Source organism: Ixodes scapularis, unplaced genomic scaffold (genome assembly GCF_016920785.2).
Source record: "Ixodes scapularis isolate PalLabHiFi unplaced genomic scaffold, ASM1692078v2 PGA_scaffold12__126_contigs__length_90152505, whole genome shotgun sequence".
In the NCBI taxonomy this organism is placed as follows: domain Eukaryota; kingdom Metazoa; phylum Arthropoda; class Arachnida; order Ixodida; family Ixodidae; genus Ixodes; species Ixodes scapularis.
Window position 1 is genome coordinate 28,116,736 of NW_024609838.1, and position 17,530 is coordinate 28,134,265.

Consider the following 17,530-nt stretch of genomic DNA (forward strand, 5'->3'; position numbering starts at 1 on the left):
TTCTCCTCCCTCTCCAGTCTGGTTTCGGTTTCAAGCAGTTGCATGTTTTTACTTCATTAAAAACATACATGATGTTGTAGAAAAATATTGATTCGGTAGTTTTCTGACACCATAATCTCCTGGCAAAATATAAAAAATTATTTTGGAGGAGGTGCCAGTGCCTTTTCAAGGCATGCAGCGCATGGAGAGTCCTGAAAATCAGGCCGCTCCACGGCCAATGAGACTGCAGCATCAGCCAATAAGAATGCTGAAGGACGAATCACGAACCAGGAAATGTGAACATAAGAATTGTCGCTCCCTGCGCTTCTTAAGCTATTAATGACCATACCATACAATTGCCAACTTTTCTTACGTGTCTAAGAGGCTACCATCAACGCTACCATAGTAGTGAAGTGTGTTCCTGCACAGCATCATTTTCAGTGTTAAAGTGTGGTGCTCAATGGTGTGTGCACTGAGTTATACGGCATTATGTATGCTGTATCGTAATCATAGTGCCAATTCTGTCGAGTCTTATTTTCGACACACTCGGGCTTATACAGGGTGCCTCCCCACAAATGTATGAGGATTTTTATTTACCTCAAAAATACCCTATGCATTGCCGAAAGCTCAGTCTCTACCCGAATGTACTGCTAGCGGTTTGTACCAAGTGCCAAAGCTTTAAAACTAACCGTTATCTAAATCAAAAGTTATAAGTGATTTTCTGAAAATTTCGTTAGGAAAATGGTGGCAAATGGAACATTCGAAAACGTGGAGGTGAATGGCATCAGATTTCTAAAATGAACCCCATTTCCCATTTAAATTTTAAAAAAATCACTCATAACTCTTTAATAGTGTTGTGCAAATATTCTAATTTTCGAATAGTAGTTTTGAATAATACGCTATTCTATATTCTTTTCGAGATGACCTGTGATATTCTTACCAATCTAAAGTTGGTTGCGGTAGGTTAGCCTCTAGCACCGTTGAGCGCGCTTCTTGCCAAGCACCGGTGTACTACGGAGAAGCAACACTTGCAGAAGCGAGCTCTGCGAGTATTGCTTCTCTGCAGTGCACTGGTGCTCGGTAAGAAGCATGCTCACTCGGGGCTAACCCGCCAAAATCAACATTTCATAAAGCATAAATAATTCTAAAGTTGGTCACGGCGGGTTAGCCTCTAGCACCGTTGAGCGCGCTTCTTGCCAAGCATCGGTGTACTACGGAGAAGCAACACCCACAGAAGCGAGCTCTGCGAGTGTTGCTTCTCTGCAGCGCACTGGTGCTCGGTAAGAAGCATGCTCACCCGGGGCTAACCCGCCAAAATCAACATTTCATAAAGCACAAATAATTCTAAAGTTGGTCACGGCGGGTTAGCCTTTAGCACCGTTGAGCGCGCTTCTTGCCAAGCACCGGTGTACTACGGAGAAGCAACACCCGCAGAAGCGAGCTCTGCGAGTGTTGCTTCTCTGCAGTGCACTGGTGCTCGGTAAGAAGCATGCTCACCCGGGGCTAACCCGCCAAAATCAACATTTCATAAAGCACAAATAATTCTAAAGTTGGTCACGGCGGGTTAGCCTCTAGCACCGTTGAGCGCGATTCTTGCCTAGCACCGGTGTACTACGGAGAAGCATGCTCACCCGGGGCTAACCCGCCAAAATCAACATTTCATAAAGCACAAATAATTCTAAAGTTGGTCACGGCGGGTTAGCCTCTAGCACCGTTGAGCGCGCTTCTTGCCAAGCACCGGTGTACTACGGAGAAGCAACACCCGCAGAAGCGAGCTCTGCGAGTGTTGCTTCTCTGCAGTGCACTGGTGCTCGGTAAGAAGCATGCTCACCCGGGGCTAACCCGCCAAAATCAACATTTCATAAAGCATAAATAATTCTAAAGTTGGTCACGGCAGGTTAGCCTCTAGCACCGTTGAGCGCGATTCTTGCCGAGCACCGGTGTACTACGGAGAAGCAACACCCGCAGAAGCGAGCTCTGCGAGTGTTGCTTCTCTGCGGTGCACTGGTGCTCGGTAAGAAGCATGCTCACCCGGGGCTAACCCGCCAAAATCAACATTTCATAAAGCACAAATAATTCTAAAGTTGGTCACGGCGGGTTAGCCTCTAGCACCGTTGAGCGCACTTCTTGCCAAGCACCGGTGTACTACGGAGAAGCAACACTTGCAGAAGCGAGCTCTGCGAGTGTTGCTTCTCTGCGGTGCACTGGTGCTCGGTAAGAAGCATGCTCACCCGGGGCTAACCCGCCAAAATCAACATTTCATAAAGCACAAATAATTCTAAAGTTGGTCACGGCGGGTTAGCCTCTAGCACCGTTGAGCGCGCTTCTTGCCAAGCACCGGTGTACTACGGAGAAGCAACACTTGCAGAAGCGAGCTCTGCGAGTATTGCTTTTCTGCAGTGCACTGGTGCTCGATAAGAAGCATGCTCACCCTGGGCTAACCCGCCAAAATCAATATTTCATAAAGCACAAATAATTCTAAAGTTGGTCACGGCGGGTTAGCCTCTAGCACCGTTGAGCGCGCTTCTTGCCAAGCACCGGTGTACTACGGAGAAGCAACACCCGCAGAAGCGAGCTCTGCGAGTGTTGCTTCTCTGCAGTGCACTGGTGCTCGGTAAGAAGCATGCTCACCCGGGGCTAACCCGCCAAAATCAACATTTCATAAAGCATAAATAATTCTAAAGTTGGTCACGGCAGGTTAGCCTCTAGCACCGTTGAGCGCGCTTCTTGCCAAGCACCGGTGTACTACGGAGAAGCAACACCCGCAGAAGCGAGCTCTGCGAGTGTTGCTTCTCTGCAGTGCACTGGTGCTCGGTAAGAAGCATGCTCACCCGGGGCTAACCCGCCAAAATCAACATTTCATAAAGCACAAATAATTCTAAAGTTGGTCACGGCGGGTTAGCCTCTAGGACCGTTGAGCGCGATTCTTGCCAAGCACCGGTGTACTACGGAGAAGCAACACCTGCAGAAGCGAGCTCTGCGAGTGTTGCTTCTCTGCAGTGCACTGGTGCTCGGTAAGAAGCATGCTCACCCGGGGCTAACCCGCCAAAATCAACATTTCATAAAGCATAAATAATTCTAAAGTTGGTCACGGCGGGTTAGCCTCTAGCACCGTTGAGCGCGCTTCTTGCCGAGCACCGGTGTACTACGGAGAAGCAACACCCGCAGAAGCGAGCTCTGCGAGTGTTGCTTCTCTGCAGTGCACTGGTGCTCGGTAAGAAGCATGCTCACCCGGGGCTAACCCGCCAAAATCAACATTTCATAAAGCACAAATAATTCTAAAGTTGGTCACGGCGGGTTAGCCTCTAGGACCGTTGAGCGCGATTCTTGCCAAGCACCGGTGTACTACGGAGAAGCAACACCTGCAGAAGCGAGCTCTGCGAGTATTGCTTCTCTGCAGTGCACTGGTGCTCGGTAAGAAGCATGCTCACCCGGGGCTAACCCGCCAAAATCAACATTTCATAAAGCATAAATAATTCTAAAGTTGGTCACGGCAGGTTAGCCTCTAGCGCCGTTGAGCGCGCTTCTTGCCAAGCATTGGTGTACTACGGAGAAGCAACACCCGCAGAAGCGAGCTCTGCGAGTGTTGCTTCTCTGCAGTGCACTGGTGCTCGGTAAGAAGCATGCTCACCCGGGGCTAACCCGCCAAAATCAACATTTCATAAAGCACAAATAATTCTAAAGTTGGTCACGGCGGGTTAGCCTCTAGCACCGTTGAGCGCGATTCTTGCCGAGCACCAGTGTACTACGGAGAAGCAACACCCGCAGAAGCGAGCTCTGCGAGTGTTGCTTCTCTGCAGTGCACTGGTGCTCGGTAAGAAGCATGCTCACCCGGGGCTAACCCGCCGAAATCAACGTTTCATAAAGCACAAATAATTCTAAAGTTGGTCACGGCGGGTTAGCCTCTAGCACCGTTGAGCGCGCTTCTTGCCAAGCACCGGTGTACTACGGAGAAGCAACACTTGCAGAAGCGAGCTCCGTGGGTGTTGCTTCTCTGCAGTGCACTCGTGCTCGGTACAAAGCACACTCACCAGGGCTAACCTGCCGAAATCAACATTTCATAAAGCACAAATATAGCAATCCCGTGCATAGGAGAAAAGCACACTTTTAAAGCGAGATGGTGCATGCACGCGATCACTATTTGACCACTATTTGATTCGAATTCACTTCAAACTAAAAATCCACTATTTGCACACGATCACTTTTTAATAATACAATTTGTTCTGAAACTCTGGAACCTGGTTCGGACCTCTAGCGCTACATTTGGGCAGAGGCGAGCGTTCGGCGATGCATCGTTTATTTTTGTGGTGAAAGAAAACCTTGCAAATTTTTCGGGGTGGGGGGGACATTTCAAAAGAGTTTTAGTAAATTTTTTAAAGAGTGCCTTTGAGAAAGGCAGAATTCTATCCGAGTCTTCCACTCGGATGCGCACGTGTTCAGCTAGCAGTCTCAATGAAGGGCTTCTCCCTGCCTCACCAAAGCACTGCCAAAGTGACAGCCAGTAGCTCCCCTTGTCGTAAAAACTCCTAAAGTTGACAATGAGCACGTGCACAAGTAGCGCTCCCGACCTTTGTCCTCTCGAGCGACAGCAGCCTCTCGTTGGCCTCTACGACGCAGGCCTTGTAAGTGGTCTCGGCCTCACGGGCCTTCTGGAGCGCGTCGTCTTCCAGGCGCCGCTTCCGCTCGCAGCGGCTGCTCCCTCCATCCCCACCCTCCTGCGCCTCGGCCGCCCGGTGCGCAGACTCCTTGGCCTTCTCGTGGTCCTGCTGACGCTGCACGTACAGGGCCCGGGCCTTGCGCACGTTCGTCTCCAGCTCTTGCTGCACACGGGAACGGCACATGTCAGTCACGCCTGGATGCCCCGCTCCTTCAAACAAAGTCCCGCACTGTTTTCCTCACACCGTATGCACCAATGGTTCTCAACCACTAGTGATTAAGAACTTCAAAGAACTTCGAAGCTCTGAAACAGAGAATAATCACCCCTAACCACTCGGTACATGTGGTTTGGTCTACATATAGCTCTGTGGCACAGCCAGCATCCATAAAAAAAAGTTTTATTCTTCTGCTCGACCGATGATAAAGGGCGTTGGGGACCCTAAGAAGGCCTTCGGGGACCCCAAAAAGTTTCTGAACACCTATTTGAGAACGACCGATATTCGCGCCGTTTACCAACAAACCCGCATGTACCCACACCAGGTGTGGGCACCGCACGGACGCAGGAACCAGATTCCAGAGAGGTGAAGCAGTGCCACCTTAGCGACGCCACCGCAGCGGCGCAACGTCAGAAAAGCGAGCTGGTCTATAGGGTGCCTGCACAAGACCATGATGCGACACGCTTCTGATACGAAATCTCTGCCAGAATCCATGTCGGTGACGTTCGTCTGCTTTCACCCTATGTCCGCCGTGTGTTATTCTATGGCAGAAGCAGCGTGTCCTCCTTCCAGATTACTCGAGTTCTTTCACGTCGTGAACGAGTGCGCCAGCCAAGGTGTTCCATCAGGAACATAAAGGAGCATCGGCTAGTATACTTGATTTTTACATATATACCAGTCTTTATTTAGACTTCAGAGGAGCTCTTGCTTGAGAAGTCAGCTTGTTGGAGTCGAAATGGCCCTGACAAATGCCCCCGGGATGTCTTGTTCACTCAAACATTGTCCCAGCACTGTTTTCCGGGATGTCTTGTTCACTCAAACATTGTCCCAGCACTGTTTTCCACAAACCATAGAGGGCGCTTCTATGAAATGCCTTCTCCCTTTCGGTAAGCCATGTTCTGCCACGTTGACAAACAGCGTCCGCCACTTTCGCATTTTGTTTAAGCGCAGACGCTTAGTTAATGGCGCTGTTTCTCATGTTGGTAAAACGCTGAAGCATGGAAAGTGGCTCCGTCAATGACAAAACTCGGTAAGTACGATCGGGGAAGTATTTGGGTTGCATAAATCCGAGTTTATTTCGATTCACTTCCTTTCAGAGTATATCGGGCAGCATGTACCAGGGTCCCTGTGGCCGCCAACAGGTCGACTCCTTCATCGCCGGCTCGTCTTAAATCCGAGTAAAGAATGGTATGTGGAAAAATAGAGTACCAGGTGATGCCCCTTTTGTCTTTGACTACTACGGCTATTCACTTCAAACTTAAAATGCACTATTTGCATATGTCTAGCCTTGTTCATAATAGGTGCAACTGGTATATACCTGAGTAACTACAACATACGTCTTCATTCTTAACCGTCCACATCCAATAAACACATTCCTTTTTTAAAGGGGCGGTGCAGCGATATCCAATTGGAAGGTTTTTCACTTCACACGAGCTTACTGGCACTAGTGGGACTCCAGGATACTCGGACGCGACGCCACTGGCCAAGAAACTCCTTTGTTGCAGTGTAATTTCAAGGACAAAAGCGAGCGTTTTCATTCAATCTCTCCTTTGCAAAACTTGATGACGTAGCTGGGTGATCGCAGTACCTCCCAGTGACAATATTTGAATGTGGCTCATAGATTGGAGCCGAGCATTGCGTGGGCACTCGATTTGGGCTCGTGATAATCGATAGATCGAGAAGCATTCGGGTAGCGGCCCGTGTCCAATCACTGCAATGACGACAGTAGTCGAACCATAACAATGTCTGGAACTCAGCACGTGTCCTATGCTTTGCCGACCCCAGCGCGTGGCTATGATCAACATTGGCTGCATATAATCGGGTCCAGACCACGTGGCCACTTGTTTTGGCTGTGAGTTGAGGTAGTAAACGCTGCTCATTGTCTTTAATTTTTTCTGCGACTTTGATTGCGTGTGGTGTAAAAAGTAACGGATGTTACTTTTACACCACGTTAAAGACGTGTGAACGGACGTTTCACAGGTCATTAATGTCAGGGATCCGTTGTAAGTGCTATTCACGCAAACTAGAAAAATCATTGTATCGCTCCTTTAATCAAAAACAAGTTCGTCACATTGTGCCTCCCGTCCTCCGACCTTTCTAAGCTTGTGAACAGCCACAGGTTGTTTTTCGTTGTTTAGTTTTGTGTCACTTTTTTTTCCACACGCAAGTATATCCTTGCCACCTGATGAGAACGGTTTTCGTCAAATTAATGCCGCAGTTGCATTCCAGAACAGCGTCAGTTACCAAGAGTGCCCATGCAACAAAATGGCGGCATCAGTAGCTTCTGCCACAAACAAATGTCTCACTAGACAGTTTTTTCATGTCTTGCTCGAAAAGTGTACTAACGAACATTAAAAGGCATCCCTTAAGTTGATCTCCAGGATTAGCACATTCCAAGTATCAACAAAAATTATGGCAGTACTTTTTATGGCAACCTTTCAGTCGTAAGGGAAAAAACAGAAAACCGGCGATCGGATATTCCCGCTAAATGTTCCACACTCTGTATGTACGCAAATGAATGACCACTGGGGGGAAGTTAGACAACAGGGGAAAATGGTGCCTCTGGTCACATAGCCTTAGAGTGACTCCAGTTATTTGTTCCTAATGCAAACACCTCGAGGACCTGCATTCAGGCCTACCACTGGTTAGGAACGCTTCAATTTGTAAAAGGTACTATAAGAAAGGGTGACGCACACAAAAGCAAAATGAACTCACCATTCTCTTCAGCTCTCTGTGCCAGATCTCTTTCAATTGTTTGCGTGCCTTTTCGTGCTCGTTTCTCCGAGCCGTCAGTGGCTTGAGGAGGGGTGTGGGGGGGGGGGAGGGGGCGATGAAAAAAGATGTCAGTCAGACTCAAAAAAGTAGAGGCGCACCTTCAACCTACCGCTCAAATGCATCATATGCAGAATGCGTTAGTGATATATACAGAAATCTGGGAAGCATAAAAGCATGACGTCAAGTTACGTTGTAATGTCAAGTCATGGTGTGACGGGACGCCGACCATAGTGGCATCCTGCTAAATTTAGAGGGATGTTAGCCCACCGAATTTAGTTAATGATCGCCTGTATGGCTATGGCTATGGCTCTTGCCACGGCTACACAAAACCTAACTTAGCTTCCATTAAAACGCATCCTGCATTCAAAAGAGAAACCAAGTAAAAAAGTAAAGCAGCTATTCAGTGACTCACTTCAATGAACTTGTGATCATGAAGCAGAGTGCAGTTGGAAAGGCAGTTGCTGGAGTTGTCCAGGTCTTGGTCGATGGCGGTGCAGTAGATTGATTGAAACGGCAGGAAGCTCTAAGGAAAAATGAGACAGAACCGACTCCAGAAGATTGACAAGGGGGTCTCGCACGAAGGAGAGATTACGCACAGACACGAAGAAACACGGGTACGAGGGAGGTTTCGTAAGCGAAGCCATACCTCTTCTTTTAGGATGGGTCGCATTGTCTGGGCCAGCTTGAGAAGGTTCCTGGCATGGTCTGCCTCTGGAGAGAGGAAATATCAAGAACTTTTTAGCTAGAATGAGCCAACCGCTTAATTTAAGTTACACTCAACTCACAAAAAAAATTACAGGAAAATCCATTGATGGATTGTTAGGGGATGCATTAGCATGACCCTTGGGGAACGCCACACACTTCCCCTTTTGGGAATTGCTAACGCTGACCTCTTTACTTTTCTGTTTTGGCTTTCTCTTTTGCTGCCTCTATTTGCAGCTGCCTCTTTTTGGCTTCGTTACAGGGCCAGTGTTAGCGTTTCCCAAAGGGACATGCTAACACATTCCCTAAGCATCCACCAGTGGATCTTCCTGTATAATATTTTTCATTCCTTCCCTTTTCTATACTCTGTCTGTCAGAGTACTATGTCGACGCCCTTGGATACAATCATCCATATCACTCAGGGAAAGAACCTTATCCGCCCACTTGTGGAAAGAGCCGCATCCAAATCACTCGTGGGGGCAACCGCATCCATCGGTTCAACTACACACACATCTCACAGCCTACGCACCGCTGCTACGGAAGCCCAGAGCGAAGAACAGTCTGTCAGATTGTCAGTGCCAGGGAGAGAGGAAAAGGCTGATGCCTGCTGAACATCAGCGCTTCGGACCAATGGGAGCATCACAAGCGCCACCCCCCGCCCCTCCTTCTCCGTCTCTCCCCGGTGTTGACAAACAAAAGACACCGCCGGGTTTTCATCAAAACGAGCGTTCTAATGCTCACGCATTAACAAGTTCTCAAGCAACGTATGTATGTCACATAATAAACTTGTTCTGAAAACAAAAAAGTTTTTTTAGCATAATATTGTGAGCTACGTTTTAAGTTGGAAGCAATTCTGAAAAATGCTTTCATTTGGGACATCGACCCCAATGTGTGGAAGCGTGTTTTGGGGTAGCTCAAATGAGTTTCGTGGAGTAATATTGTGCTAAAGTATCTTTTTTTGGGTGGGGAAAAGTTCACTTGGTGACACTGGCTGTCGTGTCCAGGCACATGAAAACCATGTTCATTGGGAGTTTAATGTCCCTTTAAATGGGCCTCAGCACTTGTGATGTGCAAAGTTGAAGCAGCCCTTATATTCATATGCTTACTTAAAGTTATATAAAAGGAATGAACTGAGCCTGAATGCTAAGAGCCCAATTACATACAAATAGGGCTCCATGTTTTCGGTGTTTATTTTTTCTTCTCGAATTTTGGGGTATTTTTTGTTTTCGGGGTTTAATTTACCCCACAATGTCTCTGTTTTTTGTAAATTGGTTTAAGTCACAAGCAATTTACACAAAAAACAGAATCTGTAGGAAAAAATTAACTCGCAAAATAAAATACCCCCAAATTAAAAAAAAAAAAAACAGAAAACACAGAATTTTACATACAAGCTACGAGACCAGACAATTCGACTTAATTAACAAAATAGAGAGCGAAGAAAGAGAAGAGTAAAATTCAAGAAGTCAGGTATAGGTAGCTTGCAAAATTTAAAATAAGGAAGGTTTTTTTTTATATTTTTTTTAGTGTTCCTACTTAGAAGTTTACTACTATAAATGTATTAATACCCATGCCCCCCACCCCCCCTGCAAGCTATAGAAGGCCTTTAAGGAAACATGAATAAATAAATAAATAAAGTATATTTATATTTGACAATTTGGAGGGGAGCTCATTGCATTCCGAGGTCAGAACAGGTCTGTGCAAAAACAAAGGAGCACAACATACTAATAGTAAGGCGAAATAAGAAGAAAAATAACACTGCAGCACAAGCCAAAAAATACTGAAGCGACTGAACGTGGGGTTCTGAAGTGTGAAGGGCTTAATCCTATGCTCCCACGCAAAAGACCAAGAGGCATAGCAGCTAGGAGTATTTTAAATTTTTAGGTGGTGTGACCATAAAACGATGAATTTTCTAAAAAACATAAAGAGAGGGCTGCGAATGAAGAGAAATTAAAAAATGACACAAGCTCGATCATACTGACAATTAGGACAGGGGAGCACGGAATGTGTTGAGTGCATAGGCTACCACTTCACAGAACAACCTCCCAGAAATCGACGTCCCGTGACTTCAGGTAATGTGACGTGGTCACGTCACATCAATTATCTTGCTAAATTTTGCAGGGAAATTGACGTCACGTGACATCACTTTCCCGAAAAAATTTGGCGAGGAAAAGGGACGTCCCGCGACTTGAGGTCGCCCCCAAATTGAACGGGGAAATTAGCGTAATGGTTCTTCGTGGCCATTTTCTCGTGGAATATGTTCGATAAAACACATCATGAGTTAATATATATACCATGCAAGTAATGGCCCTTCTTGAGATTCACAAGGAAGAAAGAAATGTCCCTTCTTGAGATTTACAAGGAAGAAAGAGGCTAAAGCAGAAACACCAACTCTGCCACATAGGCCAGGTGGTTCAAGCTACCACAAACGTCGCAGAAGAGATACGTGCCATACGTCCACTCGTCGGGCAGTGCTCACCCAGGTTTGCGCGCTTCTCGACGTACGTCATGACGTCCTTGGCATACTTTGACCAGATCTTGGCTCGCCTCAAGGAGAACTCCACCCCTTCACTGAGCCTCATGAGCTTGGCGTCCACTTCCTGCCCCGTGAGCGCTGAAGATGCTGAAAGTTTCGAGGGCGGATCAGGGGCGGATTTATAGGTCAGGCTTGGGGGGTTTGGCTGTATGTATGTATGTATGTATGTATGTATGAGAATTTGGCTGTATGTATGTATGTATGTATGTGGGTGTGTGTGTGTATGTGTGTGTGTCTGTATGAAAGGGGGGGGTCTGCAGAGAAATTTGACGTCGCGGACAAAGATGCCACGGACGAAGCGTTGCCCTAGTCTATTTTGTTGACCTAATAATTGCTAACTAAGCATTTCTTCTTAAGAAAGCTAGTGTTAGTATGTCGTTACCTCCATAAAAAAATGTCGCCCAGGCTTAAAGGGGCGGTGCAATGATTTTAACACTGAACGAATGTGCAGCTTGTATTTTTTATATTGTTTACTTCGGCATAAGTAAGAGAAAAAGTGCCACCATACCCCAAAATACCTCTATTTCGCTGCGTAATCGTAAAATAAAAAACACTTTTTTTCCCAACCCCTCGGCCACATGGTGGCCGCAAATGGAACCTGTGGTGTGACGTCATTCGGAGTGGTTTTTGTAAGTGATAGTGTTAGGCAATTGTAAGCTTGATTTAAGGTTAAGTTTAAAAAATCTTGTTGTTTAGGCATGCAGAAACGCTTCAAAAGCATAATATTGCCGCTAAAAGGGTATGAATTATTTGTGGCGCCATCTACCGCAAGTCAACAAAACCTGCCGTCGCCGTCATTTGTCGACGCCCGAGGCGCCTACGGCGGCTACACAAGCAACCCGGACGTTTTGTCTTTCCCTCGCTCGACGGAGTGCGTTGGTCGTGGTCTGTAGTATCGTGGTATCGTTATTGTTCCTGGTGTCTCGACCTCAACTTCGACTTCGACTGCCCGCCGCGTCGCAAGCATCTTGCGCTCGACGTCGCTCAGGCCGTCCGCCCATGCCGCCATGTTAGTCGGGAATCGGCGGGAGAGCGGCGAGCCTGGCGAGCCGGCGAGCGCTGGGGAAACTGAAGCCAGAAGAACCCAACCGGAAACGAACGCCACTTCGAATGACGTCACAGGCGAAGCTGGTGCCGCTTCAATGTTGAGTTGAGGGGTGCCAGAGATACCAATTTCTTTTATTTTTTTTAATGAAAACTAGGGCAAGCAGGAAAGAATAGCTTTCGGTCCTTCGTTTTATATGTGGCCGGGATCAATTCCTGCAATTAATTAGCCAAAGTCCGCAAATTGTTGCACCGCCCCTTTAAGGGAGTGAAAGAGGTTGAAAGAGCTATACTAAATCTGCGCCACTCACAGTATGTGTGCCCCGTCGTCCTGTCCGGAGACAGAAGGTTCTCGCAGCTCTGAAAGTGTGAGGACACTGTAAGCCAGACGGCCCCAACCGTCCAGAAAACAAGCGATCTTCAAGCCGGGGGAGAAACTGGGGGAAGGAGAACCCAAAGCCAACGCACCCTGGTCTTGCCCATAGCGCTCGTGCCCAAGTCCAGATCACCCATCAGATACTCAGACACCCTGGGAGAGTGTGCAGAGGACACAAAACCACCAGTCACCCACGAGAGCCCGAGGCGCCGTCGAACTCCGCATGCAAAGCAAGGAGCATAAAAGCGTGCAAGGAGCTATGGCCAGTGCCTGCCTCTAAATACAGTCTCTCAGCTTCTGGCTTGCACTGCAGACGCGTTCCAGACACCGTAACTTAAAGGAGCGCCCACGCCAATAAACGTGCGGTAAGCGTATTGTCTCGACAAACTGGCGGAACCAAACAGGCCTGAGAAATTGGATCGAGTGCTCCGAGTTGATCTGATTTCATTCAGAGTGCTATCTCAGTGTATGTTAGTACCTTGAAACTGATATTGCAGTTGGCTCTCAGTAATTCGAGGTCACTTTATTCAAATTTTTGCTTGTTCGAAGCAGAGGCACGGCCCTGGCAATCGTAACGAGTAGTCTATGGACTACTCGTATGTACGATTGAAAAAAATACAAGCGGTAATGCGAAGTTCAACGCCGGGGTTTGGCTCATTCGAAGGATTTGTCTGTGAGCTCAAGAGGTCCGGTAAATCTGGGAGAGTAAGAAAGCCTCGTGATTATACTGGCCAAGCTTAAATGCGCGCTATTACATCTATCGTGCGCACTTTATCACTTTTTATTGACTGTTTGCGCAGTTGTGAAAAGAAGAAACGAGTGTGGCTAAGCTGTCGAGTGGTCAATTTAGCTAAGTGGCCAGGCCAAGCCATGGGAATGTGCATCGCGGTGCCATCCCTACGTTACGGAAGCGATCAGGAATGTGACCGTAACTGGTCTCAAGGTTGGTCTCGAAGAATTACTTGGGCCCCAGAGGTGTTCCGTCCTTTGAATTAACAATTTGAAGGAAAAGAATTCTTTACAATATTGATGTCAACAACGCCTATATGGTTCGTTTTCGGACAGGTAAATTGTGTGAGCAGTTAGATTCAGGAAGCGTCACTTTCCATGTCGAATGCCGCCCATGCGGAAATCGCGTCTTGCATTGGGCGTCATAGAAAACTTTTTTTTCGATAATACAAACGTCAAAGGCGCTTAAAAAAGGCTCGCAATATGCAGAGCTTAGTTAGAGAGGCGTGTCTCCAACAGCAGAGGTTTCATCCGTCTTTGTGTTTATACTTTTGGTAATATCTAATTGCAACTCGTGCTTGCCATAATCTTCAAAGTCAGTGCTGTAAAAAAAAAAATCTCGCGGCTTGAGTGTGTTTTTTTTAATAAGAAGTGCGCCTAATTCGAAGTCGTCCGCTGTCCCCGTGAGATTCGAATTACTGAGAGTCAGACGTGTATTGTCGGTTAAAAGAGCTAGAGCACCCCAAGCAATAAGAGCACACTTCGTGTACTCCCTATTGGCACACTCCTGTTCGTTTGCTTTAGCATGCTACTGCTTTTTTCTTTTTTTTTCTCACTAGCTTTCTTTGTTGACAAGATATGTATAGATTCCAATGTTACATTAGCCAAATAAACAATTTATTATGCCAGGTATGTCGGATATTGTAAAAGCTGAACAGCAGAAACCTGAACTGTAACTCAGAAAGGTATTTGCTACCAAACATTTCTCGAATACTACATTTTGTCGTCTTCTAACCCGAGTTTTTCTTTATGGGTGACAACATCATCTCTGTTGCAACGCTACCTGAAGAGTCAGATTCTTTACTAGGTAGTTAAACAAAGACCAAACATGTTAAGGACCTCGCGCTCACACCACTTGGATGTGTCCCCCCTTGGAACTTTTCACGAGCATGCTCGATTCACCAGCACATTTTGACTGAAACGCCCTCAGAGCTCTTGTACAGGTAAAAACACCTGTGCTTCAATACCATTTAAACAAACAATTTGACCCTCTGATATGTGCCTAAGCACCAGATGATCGTCGAGTAGCCAGAGCCAACTGACCTGCTGCTAAATGCCAGAGCCAGCTGGTCCACTGCCTCGAAGAAAGACTCGCTCTGGCTTGCCTTATCCTCACTGTAGTCATGCCCTGAAGGAAGAAACCACAAAGGACCGATCACACTCTACAACTGAGCCCACAGATGCTGTGATGAGTCACAGGCAAGATATCCAACAGGGGCCATGTTTGCCGGACCTTCTTATCCGAGAAGTACAAGACACGCTCATCGAAACAACACATGGAAGTGACAGGGGAGCGATAAGGTCTGTATACAAGGGATTGTGACGCCGTGGCTCATATTTATCACCTGCCTTATATCAGTTTCCCTGGTAAGAACGGATAGTGTGCAAAAATATTTGCATATCATACAGCAACAGATGCAAGCCAGTAAAGCACCTAAAAAATGAAAATGCGCTACGAGCTAGGTTCACTGAAATTAGAAACCTTCGCAATTTTCGTTTTTTGCCAGCGAACCTTAGAAAAAATTCCCCGGTGCATAGGTGCGCTAAGCCGCATATTCCCTGTGGAACTACATGTGGGTGGAACAGGAAATGAGAGGGGGGTGGGGGGAGGGGGGGCTGATATATGAGAGGCTGCGACCTGATGTCACGTGACCTGAACAACAATTCAGTTTCCCTGCTGAATTTCACACGAATTTCGATATCACGTGACCCGCTAAATTTAGCAGGGAAACTAAATTTCCGTATAAATCATTTCACGGGATGTTGAGTCACATGACATCAATCTCCTTGCTAAATTTAGCGGGGACATTGAATCAGTGTATACATCGCGTAATGTCGGATCGCGTGACATCGAATGACGTCACCTGACTTATACTGAAGAGAGACATCACTTCTTAACCAAGTTTTCGTTATATTAAATCGCAACTTTCAAGTGCAAAAAAAAAAAAAGGTAATCCCACAACAAAAACAAAAAAATATATATATTGCACATGGTTGAAAAAACCCCGAGACTGCGGGTAAACGACACAACACTAAAAAGTCTCTATAGACTTTTTAGTGTTGTGTCGTTTACCCGCAGTCTCGGGGTTTTTTCAACCATGTGCAATGTACACCAGCTCGTTTGCGCCCTTACTTTTTGTATATATATATAATGGAACTTTACTAAAATATTAAGGTGGGCTAGTTGGATATGCATCTTAGAAATAAATAGCACAAAGGTCAAATACAAACTGACGGAACAAGAGCTATACCACAGAATACTGTGCATCCGCCCATTCCAGGCTAAGTGCCCATACCCAAATTTGTAAGATCTGAGAAAATATGCACAGAACATTGATACGTAAAATTGATGACCGGACAAACACCCATCCCCTACCTTTTCGCGATTATCTCTGAATTTTGAGTGGGCGCTTGCCCCGTATTTTACGGTATTAGCGCTTCCTCCGTCAGTTTTTACTTGACCTTCACGCTATTTATTTTTAAGAAGGAAAAAAAAATATGGAACTTGTTGAATATACTGATGCGACGCACTACTTAGCAAAATAAACTCTGCTTCACTCTAAGTGCAACTGCAGCCGACGACCCAACGGGGTCAATCGAGCCAAAAATGCATCGTGACGGCATTCACTGCGCTATCACCGGTTATCACGCACAGTGAGTGCTCCGTGATCCTTTTTCTGCGCAGGATTGATGTAAGGCGGTGATAGCACATGCACAACGAATGCCGTGACATTGCACTTTCAGCACTGCCTGGTTGGCTCGTCTATTTTGACGTGCGTGACGTCACTTCCATGACCAAGTTTTCGTGAGACTGACCAAGCACAAAGAAAGACGTAGTCCAACGTAAAAAAAGGATAGATGGCAGAACCATTGTGGTACTTTTAACAGCCATAGACAAGCGCAGCTTGACTGAGATGTGCACTTGGTTAGCAATTCTGAAAAGAGCACGGGCTCGTGTCTTTCGGTACCACTGTACCTTACAGCGGTAACAGAGCCAAGGCCATACTGAAACTGTGTTGCTTTGAATTATTGCTACATGAGTGAAAGAATATGAGCTGGAGCCGTGCATACATACCTTTAATTTTTCCTGAGTTTCCTGACACCTTATTTAAAGTTCAGGAAGTCGCATTTTCGAATCGTAGCAGACGCCAAAATGGCGGGGCGGAGCACACGTGCATATCGGGAAATGGAGTGCTGATACTCTAAAGGAAGTGTGTCTGGTGGCTTTAACGCGGACCAAGGTTGCATGTCGCTGCTTCTCCTGCGAGAACAATGGTCGCTTTCCGCATTACTTGAATCGAAGTGGGAGACAGCTGTGATGCTCCATACCCTATCTCACAAATATCTGCAGTAAAGACAAAGTTCTAGGCACGCGAGCCTAGCTTAGCAGTATGATTTTGTTTGTATGAGAACTTGTGCATATGAGGCACTTTCCACAGCCATGCGCTCGCGCCCATGCCTTTGTCTGCACTGCAGCAGGAAGCCCATCTGGTTTGACTGAAGGCTGAAGAAGCCCTTCTTGTCTCGCCATTCAAGCAATAAAGCACTTCAGAGGCTCGCAGACCTTGCAAACAATAATGCACAAAATAGGAAGCTTCGTGGCTCTTTGTATGTATCAATAAATACCTCAGATCTGCTAAGATAGCGCTTGATCTGCAAAAAAAACTTCATTCAGGGGCAGGGACGGTTGGGGAAATCCGGAAGCTTGGGAAATTCTTGAGGGTGCTCATGGAAACCCTTGTGAGTGCTCTGGGGAACCCTTAAGGGAGCTCTGGGGAATCTTGAAAGTAACTTTTGAGGGGAAACCTTTGAGAGTTCCCAAGGGCATCCCAGGGTTGCTAGGAACTCAGTTTGAGAACTCGTGCTCCAAGTGCACGACCCACCTTTGACGTGCTGAATGAGGGTGCCAGCGGCCACAAGCAACTCCGTCGACTGGATCGGTGGGTACTTCTCCAGGATGGAGCGCAGAATCCGCAGAACCTGACCCAGGCGTTCGTGGGCGGCAACCAGCCGTGTCTCCCGGCGCTGCTTATCTGCACCACCGGCGAAAACAACATGGCATGATCACCGGTGCTATGAAGATGTTACAACATACTGAACAGCAGTGGACACGTTCAAGCCAGTTGGCTTGTATTGTTTAAAAACACAATTAAGTAAAAATTGGGGATGAGAACAGAACAGAAACACAGATCCAGGCAATTGTGTCAGAGGTAATGGGTCTGTGATCACGTACGCGCCGAC

The 17,530-nt window shown here is 46.8% G+C and overlaps 1 protein-coding gene across 1 annotated transcript in view; it reads right to left on the reverse strand.

Moving 5' to 3' along the window:
• LOC121835353 (rho GTPase-activating protein 45-like) overlaps nucleotides 1–17,530 on the reverse strand; it is a 77,083-nt gene that overhangs the window by 31,925 nt on the left and 27,628 nt on the right. The window contains exons 4-12 of the mRNA XM_042289481.1: nucleotides 17,173–17,322; nucleotides 14,333–14,417; nucleotides 12,373–12,433; nucleotides 12,216–12,264; nucleotides 10,804–10,947; nucleotides 8,272–8,336; nucleotides 8,038–8,148; nucleotides 7,566–7,646; nucleotides 4,548–4,799 (exon numbers count right to left, since the gene is read on the reverse strand). Coding sequence (XP_042145415.1) covers nucleotides 4,548–4,799; nucleotides 7,566–7,646; nucleotides 8,038–8,148; nucleotides 8,272–8,336; nucleotides 10,804–10,947; nucleotides 12,216–12,264; nucleotides 12,373–12,433; nucleotides 14,333–14,417; nucleotides 17,173–17,322 — 998 coding nt within the window. The remainder of the gene's footprint in view (nucleotides 1–4,547; nucleotides 4,800–7,565; nucleotides 7,647–8,037; nucleotides 8,149–8,271; nucleotides 8,337–10,803; nucleotides 10,948–12,215; nucleotides 12,265–12,372; nucleotides 12,434–14,332; nucleotides 14,418–17,172; nucleotides 17,323–17,530) is intronic.